Source organism: Chaetura pelagica, unplaced genomic scaffold, assembly GCF_000747805.2.
Source record: "Chaetura pelagica isolate M959 unplaced genomic scaffold, ChaPel_1.0 scaffold109, whole genome shotgun sequence".
Classification (NCBI taxonomy): Eukaryota; Metazoa; Chordata; class Aves; order Apodiformes; family Apodidae; genus Chaetura; species Chaetura pelagica.
In genome coordinates this window covers 12,950,564-12,960,462 of record NW_009970725.1, presented here as the reverse complement: position 1 = coordinate 12,960,462, position 9,899 = coordinate 12,950,564, and the positions used below count along the sequence as shown (strand labels likewise).

The following is a 9,899-nucleotide window of genomic DNA, read 5'->3' as shown; positions in this document are numbered from 1 at the left end:
GGAAAGAGAGAAGGGGAACAAGAAGTAAATGTGTTTTCTGCCAGATACTTAAGTTGCAGCCTTGCACATTAGGGGACAGAAGTAATACGTTCTTCCAGTCCCTTGTTGGCTCTGCTGAAACTGAACAGCATGAAATCCTCTCTATCACTTGCAGCTAGTGGCATCAGATGCTCATGGAGTTTGAGATACACCTCCAAGCTATTGCTATTGAGTGCAAAGCCTATCCCTTTTTTTAACAGCTAAAGAACACTAGATTTGCATTCAGCCTGGAGAAGAGTGGGGGGATGTTCACTCTGTCCACTCTGATTTATGGTTTAGCTCTAAATAGTATAAAGGAGGGTAAATTCTTTGACTAAATTGTTCGGTATGAACACCCTTGTTCACATCTAAATAAGAAGAACATAAAACAATTCTACATTTCTCTGATGACAAGAGCAAAATAATTACAAGCTGGTTGTGCAATAAATACTAATATTCTATGGATTCTGTGTAACATTGAATAGATTTCCAGTACAGTACAATACATTTTTTTATAGTATTTGAGGTTCTGATGTGATGGGAGCTTCACCAAAGGTTTAGATCGTACACTAGGATGTCACTAAATTCAGTTATACTAGAGTTAATCTTTTGATAATGGTTACGATGTGTTGTTAGTCATCAACAGGAAGAACTTAAAGCTGCAACTTGCAAGCCATTGCAATTTCTTTGTATAAGAATGTAGTAATGGAAAGTGGGAAAGAATCAAACCAGCTGAAAATACCTTGAATATTATGGAAAGAATAAAACGAATTACATAATTTATTCCTTTACACGCCTTTGGAGCAAAATTTGGAAGTCCATGAACTGAGAATTGTTCAGATAGCTACAGAGATATTTTCTTTTGTTATGTGTTATCTTATACCCCTAGTGGGTAGGATCAAATAATTCTGTTTCCCACTGGAAAAAAAGAATGGAAAAAATACAGCATAATCATTGCCCTTGTCTTTTTTATCCAAGAAAATGTCATAGTGACTGTAATGGTGCCATTCCCTTATTAACATGTTTATTCTACAACACGGCAATTGTACTAATAACTGCCAGCAAGAGTAAAATTGCAGCTGCTTCCGTAGAAGAAAAACAAGCATTTCTAATGGAAATCTGACTGGCAAGATTATAAACAGGAAATGCTGTGCTTTGTGGTATAGCTGTCCTGGGACTACGTCTGCAGTCCTCCAAGCTTTGAAATGAAGCCATCTGCTAAGGATGAGGGAGAGAATTTTTCAGTTCTCCCCCATTGTTTCTTTTAGGCCCACATTCTCTCCTTTCTCTTGTACTTCTATAAGCAAAAAAAACGTTGTTATGGAGCTATTTTAAATGAGACTGAATGATGCAAATCCTTATTCCTCATATCTTTTAGAGTCAGATCAAAATCTGACCCAGTAGCCTAAAATGAGAACAATCCTGAATGCCGGAGAAAGTGTGAAAGTTAATTGCAATCTAGGTCCTCAATGTGAACTTCATAATTCCTTTCATGGCAAATTACTCCCTTCAGAGTATAGTGAGACATCTAACTAAATAGATTTCCATATGTGCTTTTCTTCTTGGTGATTCTGCTATCCTTGCAAACAGCAAGGGACAGAGCAGAAATCTAAGCTTAACTTAATGGTTCTTGAAGATGCTAATAAACATCAACAGGAGATGTCTTCAGAAACTTACAGCTTCAGACTTCAGATTGTTACAACTGAAGTACCTACTTTTCTTGTATAGCTCTTTCTTGCATAGTTCCTCCACATTCTCTGAAAAAACACCTGTTACGTTCCTGTTTCATATTGGTGATTAAATTTGAACTGCAAACTGTGACACCATTTTTCAAAGATGCCACTGTTGAACAAGAAATCTTCAGCAGTTTCCTATGAATCACAGAAGCAACACTAGCTTTACTTAGCCTAACATATAGCACTCCGTGTAAACGATAAAATTATTACCTTTGTTGTCCACAGATTTCTGGTTTTAGATAGTATTGACTTTCTAATGATTTTCAGTTCTACTTCTGAGTTTATTCTTTTAACCAAAAACACCTTGTGTCTTAAAGAATTTATTCTAATGTAAAACATTAAGTTAACATGATGCAGAATGAACAAAGAAGCCACCTTCAATAATTAAACAGCCTACATATTTAATGAAATGTCTTGCTTGCATTAGAAGTACTGGTTAACAGCTGCAGAATATACTTTGAAGGCAACTTAAAAGTGCAGAGATGACAAGAGATTGCAAATCTCTGCATTAGGCATTACAGAGTTTTGTCACATTAATATGCAAACAGCTTTCTTTTAAATGTGGAATGATGCCAAGCTGTTGACAGAAAGTGAAAATAACATTTTGTTATCCCATAGAAGCACCATCAGGCAAAGTAGCCATACAGTGTTGCTGGCAAGATTTCAGTGCAGTGGCAGTTGGAGGAAATTACTCATTTGCTTATAGACAACACCTTCGAGGCTTTTTTTTTCTCAGTGTACACCTAGCTTCCAAACACAGTACTTTCCAACAATGTTTTGCAGCTGACACAAGCTGTGATATCTATTACAAATTATGAATAATGTGAGAATAACAAGAACTCCATCTTTGACTTAATGTTAAGTTTGTTGACTACATCAGTATACGCACATCAATATAATTTCCATTGATGTAATCGGAACTTGTCTCCCCTTCAATGGGCTGCAGTCTCACTCGAGAATGATCATCTGAAACAGGAACAATGGAGAGAAAAAGAATTAAAGGCACAGTCAGTAACAAAGCCTTCATCAAAATACCACTTTCAAGTCAAACTAAAATCTCAGTGTTCAAAAGTTCATGCTTGTTTTGTTGCCCATGAAAACATTGTATCTACATTTAATCCTCATTTCAGTCATTCACAAGGTTTTCCAAATCTCCTGATTTTCAAACTGAATGTCTGAAATATTTTAAATTGGAAATCCATTGCAATTATGGTTTTTGCCCCCCTTTTGTCAATAGAATACACTACATGAACACTGTCTTTTGGAAATGCCTCTGCCAGTACTCAAAATAAGCTGAAGTAATTTTACAGGACATACTGCAACCTCACAATTTCTGAAGGAAACTCATTATGTTTTCAGTTAGGGAGATAGCAAAGTAAGTTAAGTACAAAAGCCATGAAGTCAGATAATGGCTTTGTCACTGAATTTTGTTCCACCGTGGCCACCTATATCTATCCAGGAATGTGCAAACACTTCCATCTCTATTTTTAAAATGCTGGTCCAAAACACCACGGCATTATTTTTTTTCTTGTCAGCTGCCTCATTTTCTTTATGATACCACAGCAGCGATCAAGAAGTGCTAGAGGCAAGTTTCTCCCCCAGAAAAACTCTGTAATCTGGCAGTGCTTTTTCTTCTTTGAGACTTCACAGGCTCCTCTTGTTTCTCTTGGTTCAAAAACAAACACAATGACTTTTCAAGAAAGCTGCACAAGCTGTAGATAAAAGAATTTGAGGGTATGATCTCAAGAGTGGAGAGATGGTAAATAGACACTGCTGCTTTGTTTACAGGTTACCTATGTAATTAAGATATCTGTGTAGTACTGTTTTTGAATGCTGCTTGCTATCTGAGCTAATAATACTTGCAGCTGATGACAGACCATCCTGACGATCATTATTTTGTTGTAAATGTAAAGAAGCACTATATCACCTGAAACTTGTCATCCATGTTCTGAATAGTTAATCCTACAAGATCACAAATTAATGAAAGAAACCAAAGTGGCTTAAAAAGCCAAGAGTTTCAGCAGCCAGGCCTGTAATTCTAAAGTGCCACCTCACTTAAGAAAGATAATTAACTACTTTAGGAAGTTTCTAAGCTCCAGACAAGTCTGCTGCTTGAAAGCAGTACACAGTTCTGGGACCTGATCTAACTTCTGCTGAAGTCAGCAGATTCCAGAAGTCAAGCTTGCTTTGACTTGTGGAATCAAAACATCCATGTTGTCATTATTTCCTGCATCACTGACTTAAAGGAATCCAGGACAACTCAGGCTAGTAAAGATCTCAGCTTTTGCATTTCTTGAATTACTTAGGGCAGGATTTAGTTGTCTAAGCACAAGCACTTCCTGCCATTTTACATACCCTGGGATACACTGGCTAGCCTTCAGCTGCCAGTACAGAACAACTCAAGTATCTCATGTGTACTTTCTCACATCTGTTGGTCCTGCACGGATGTCCGAGGTCACCTGAAATGGCACTACATGTCTATGCTTAGGCAACTGAATCCCACTTTGGATGACTTGCGCACCAATGAGTTCTATACTGGGCAAAACAAGCTTAATTTTCCCACTAAGGAACATCTTAAAAATGTAACTTCCTGTTACTTGTTTTAGACTGATTTATATAATTGAACAATATGCAGTGATACCTTTTCTTTACCTTTCTTGTTATTTCAATTATTTACTCCATTCTTTCCTTGCAATCATTCTTGCTTCCGATTGGATAAAACGAAGTAAGTTACTTCATACCTACATCTTCATATCGTCTTTTTGCCCTTTTTTCTTCTCACTTGCACCCTTTCTAGTGCTGCATTCTCGGATAAGTTTCTGGGAATTCTGGAGGTAATGGGCTGTTCAATAGACATTTATTTGCAGTGCATCTGGAGTGACTCCTGTTTTTATTGCTGTGAAAAACCTAGTTAACTCCTTACTGAATGGCAACACTTCTTAATTTGAAAAAATTCTTTCGTCAACAAAAAGAAATGTTACTGTATCTATGCCTGTGCTTATGTCAAGTAGTTTTAAACATAAGAGGTACACAAGCCATAGTCTTGGAATGTGTTTGCTTATTCTTAAATAGCCTGTAGGTTAACTGTCTGGATTTTTAGGGTATTTTTTTGTTATACTTCAGCTACTCTTGAGAATTTTTGTAATTTACAAATACTCTCTTTTCAAGCTCATTATTATTTTGATACTCTCCTATTAGGAGATCAAACTTAACTTTGCACTGATCACTTAAGCTTTCAAACCTGGTTATGTTAGAATCCATTTGTCTTTGTTGAAAATGTTAATAGATAATGAACACAAGCATTTTGTTCTCGCTCGCCTCATGTTAACCTACAGCATATAGATGCCAGCCCGCAGACTGTGATGTCTAACAAGCCCCTAGAGTAGCTGGTTGATTAGAATGCCTCGCCAATGACCCTTTCCTGGGATATGTCTTGCTGACTTTTTGCAAATTAAGCCTTTTATAAACGCCTCACCTAAAATCTTCAGCTGCTTTTAAAAGCTGCGATCAATATTCTCTTTGCATTTAGTCAATAATGACTTAGGTAAAAATAAATACAGAACCCCTCCCACTCTGAAACTACCTCAAGATCTCTCCTCAGGAAAATCAAACAGGTTTTACCGAAACCCTTATATAATCCTCCACAATTACGGCAGAAACAGAATTTTTCTTAGGTTAAAAAAAGCTGAATTTAGAAGGTTCGTGCTGGTTTTAGTTCCTAATGAGAAAACAGAAAGGTTTTTGTGTTCAGTACAGAAGGAACACATTTTCTGTGGATGACTACACTGTGATCATGACTCATCTTGTTGATAGAGTGGCTCACAAGTTGTAGCCACTTTCATACAGCGGGTAGGGCACACTTGTAGCCAATTAAACACACATCACTTGGGTAATGTAAAGCATGTTGCCATTTTGACAGGCTCCCGCAATGCTGGCCACTTAGTGCTATTGTTTTAGTTCCCTCAGAAAACAATAATGACTACAAGTAATAACATAACAGTAGTATCCTGAGGAAAATTTTTAAAAAGAGGATAAATGGATGGAAAAAAAAAATTACACTTAATGCTTTAAAAAAAAAAAAAAAAGTACATATCATTATAATCATGTACCCATAGTCAGTGGCATCTGAACCATCGTATTTTTAAGTCTTTAGACATAGCATAAAAGGGCAATTTAGTAAATGCTTTTCAGCTAAAGCAAATACTTTATACAACTATATGGGACAGATTTTCAAAAGTGGACCACTAAAATTGTGTTCTCACTTAGTGAGGCAAGAGATCCTTTAAGCAGCAGGAAAACACATAAATAATGAAACAGTTAACTACCCCTTTGCATACATGTATTTAACAGACAACAAACTGTGGGCAATTTCAGCCTCTCTTTTAAGATACTGCTTTTCAGTCAATGGATTTTAATTTTAACTTGTGTTATCTGTATTTTCACAGTCACATAAATAGGAAGTGCTACTGGTAATGACTCCATGCAAGTCTTTCCCTTTACTAAATACTGAGGACATCAAAAGTAAATTGAGATTTAAATGATCTGAGTTGTAGCTGTCCTCTCAGAAAGCCTTCAGTATCACTTGTAATTGCCATTGATTTGTGTATCTAATATCTTTTACTTGTTTTCCCTTGGCTACTCATCACTTCATTACCTCAGACATATAGCACTAATAGTCTTCTGTTTTCTTCAACCAAAAGGTTGAAGTATAAGGAAACGCCTAATGTGACATTGAAGAGGGGAATGACAACACTAAACCTGACTAAAAGACACGATCTATTGTTACAGACTTGGAATGGAAATAAAATTTCACAAAGGAAGGATAAACATTAAACTTCCTGGTGTTCTTATTTATGCCTTGAGTACTTATAACAGTCACCTAATGTATTGCTACATCCTCTCAAAATATCAAGTTTGTTTCACATTAAAGATTTCCTGGAGGGAAACAAGCAAACCCACATTTACCTAACTTATCTTCTCTTGCATATGCTCTAGCCCATCATGATATTCACATTTCCCTAGAAGATTTAATTTTCTTTTTGAGGAAGCAGCACATTATATATGCATCCAAAACAGGCAGCAATACTATCATGTCCATTCAAAACAGTGGATAGCATTTCTTATGGGTTCTCGTTCTCCTCCTGCAGCAAGTTACAGGGTTGTTCTCTCTTTGTAGAATGTTTCAGCCCAGCTGGACCTCAGTGATATATGGGCTGATTCATACCACCTACTATAGGTCACTCAGTTAGGAATCTCTAGAGTCATTATGCAAGTATTGCAGAAAGGACCTCCTGAGCTTGTGATTCAGAAGCATTCCAATGGGCTCTGTTTCTGAATCAGTTCTTTCTCTGTCAAGTCCACATGGTTTGCTGATAAGAAAAACTAGGTAGACCTGTGCCTGGACAGGCACCTAGACTAAGTGCTGAAGTTAGGCAGTGTAAATACACACTAAATACTCCTTCCATACTTTCTCCAAATGTTCAGACAAACAGCACTATTTATTCTTCTATGCTCTCCCATGTACCTGGGGTTATACACAGTTTCTAAACTCCAGCAGTATTATTAAATGATCCCTCCTTAAATGTCAGTGTTCATTTTCATGCTTACAAAACTTCTGACATGCTGCGACTGTTGCTTATTTCTCTGCTTATACTTGCTTCATGGTTATCTGTCTGGTTGCAGGAAACACATATGCTTTGGATGTTCAACTTAAATTTTGAAGGAACAATCAAGGAAAGGTTCATCTCTTACATACACACTGGGAACTTCTAAGTGCAACACCACAAGAGTGTAAGTAATATAATTTTACTGAATTTTATATATTTTCTGTCCCCACGCTCATGTGCAGCATCTCTTGCCACAATGTTTTGCAATCTCATAATGACATATTTAGGGATTATTCACCAAAGCATGCTATCATCTCCTCAAGTTATTTGATTATTAGTGTGTCTAATCTTTATCAAGCTTGGCATTTTAAAGTAAAACATATAGATTATGTTTATTTTGCCTTAGAGTCTGTCTAGCATTAGAAGGATAAGTCAGGATAACTGTCATTGTTATTTAAGAATACTTAAGCAGCAGTATTGTTCACCCCTACAATATTCAGAACACAATATCAAGGTACTGATGCAATCATGGGCACTCTCACTAAGCTGCCAGGAACAGTTTGGGAGCTGCTAGAGCCGGGTATTAGTTAAAGGTGTCATTCTCCATTACCCAAACACCGATCACAGAAGGGAAGCTATACAGAAGGCTAGTTGAGAAAATGCATTAAATCTGACAGTTTTCTCTCAAAAAAAGGTAAAATCTTCTCTCACTTTTATCTTCTTAATTAGAGAAGAGGACTATAAGCCTGATGTTAGCACAAGGCTGGTGGTCATTCTTATCCAGTTCTGAAGGGAAGTTAACACAGTGCACAATTATGTTGTCAACACTTACATGCAATGATATTCCCATATCTGTTTTTCATTCTGTTCTCATCTTTTTTAGCTGAATCCCATGGTGCAGACTGTCCTTCAAAGAAACTCTAAAAAGGAAAAAAAAGTGACATTAAGAAAGGCATGCAGCATCAGTTATTTTATGGCTAAGCCAAGGAGAAAGGCAAACAGTACTTGTGGGTATTGTTGTTAAGGTGTCATTTAACTGATTATTTTATTAATAAAAAAATACGAGTCTCCTGTTTAAACAGTATTTATGCATAGCTTCAGATGTTGTCTAAAATCTGACATAAGATTAACTGTGTAATAGTGGGAAGAATTATTTGCACATTAAGTGCCATTAAACCTTTTCAAAGCTATATAACTGCAACACTAAGAGTCCTTAATTTGTGCTATCCAGATTCTCTGCATAGTTCTCACACACACATGTGAAGCTGAAGGAACTTCATTTAAATGCAGAATTACACACTCTACTAGTATGTTTTGTTGTTGTCATATCCACAAGTTTCAGTTCCTTCTTGCAGATGATGTCATGGATCTAAACATATACAGGCCTTAAAAATAATTTGGATTCAACTTGTATGTCTATGTCCTTCTTTTTAATATAAACACAATTTGTTCCCAATATGATTATTTTCTCAGAGAATAAAACTAATGTGACTTTGTGAAAGATACAGTCTAATATTCAACCAACCTCTGTGCTGTATTTAATAAATACAAAGCAAGTAACAAAGTTGAAGGTGCTAAAAATATATTTTTATAATAATAAACACACTAACTGCCAAAAGGGCAGAAAGCAAGTTGTTATATCCTATCTGTCCTGTGCATTCTGTGGTCTAAAAGAGCATTTGCACCATTTCTTAACTTATTCACTGTATCTTTAAGTCATAGAATGTAGATGATTTTTATCATTTTGTATTGAAATATGAATGTGGTAACAATATTTAGCTGCCAAACAAACCAGTGTAATTCTGTCAGGATAATGGCTGGGCTTAACTCATATTTTATGGAATCATAGAATGGTTAAGTTTGGAAGGGACCAGAAAAATCATCAGGTTCCAACCTGCACAAAGCCTCATCCAGCCTGGCCTTAAACACCTCTAGGGAGGGGGCATCCACAACCTCCCTGGGCAACTTATTCCAGTGCCCTACTACCCTCATGATCTTTTTACTACAATGATCAGTAGATTAAGCCTCTTGAACCAAGAGGGACATGAAGGTATATGATTTACTTTTCTGGTAAGAGGAGCCAAAAATTACTAATTCCCAAATGAAACAGGGAAAACGTTGGAAAGTTTGTATCTCCAGCAAGACCTCAACACAGTCTGAGTAGTTTAAAATAGGTAATGCCCATTAAATGGACTACCATTGGTGTCCTTTGTACTCATACATGAAACGCCCTGTTGTTCAAATCCCAGTGATTTCTGCTAGCAAAGAGCATTAAGTAAAACCAAACTATTGATCTCTTGCTGAAGGGAATGAAACACAGGGATATTCAGTGTCTAAAACAAGTTTTCTTTTAACAGGTTCACTTGAGTGTTGGTTTCTAATTTATGATATGGAAAATCCTGGGACTATATTAATTAATTCTCAAATGTTTGTAAACAATAACTTAAGAAAAACAGAAACCTTGTCAAAAGGCTTCAATTTGTTTGTCCTTCATCTCTCCACATTTCCTTAGAAACTTTTTAAAAGTTTGGAAATTGAA

The 9,899-nt window shown here is 36.4% G+C and overlaps 1 protein-coding gene across 1 annotated transcript in view; it reads right to left on the bottom strand.

Moving 5' to 3' along the window:
- The window catches only part of PTPRM (protein tyrosine phosphatase, receptor type, M), a 331,529-nt gene that overhangs the window by 53,797 nt on the left and 267,833 nt on the right, over positions 1-9,899 (bottom strand). The window contains exon 21 of the mRNA XM_010006866.1: positions 2,644-2,720. Within this exon, the coding sequence (XP_010005168.1) occupies positions 2,644-2,720 (77 nt within the window). The remainder of the gene's footprint in view (positions 1-2,643; positions 2,721-9,899) is intronic.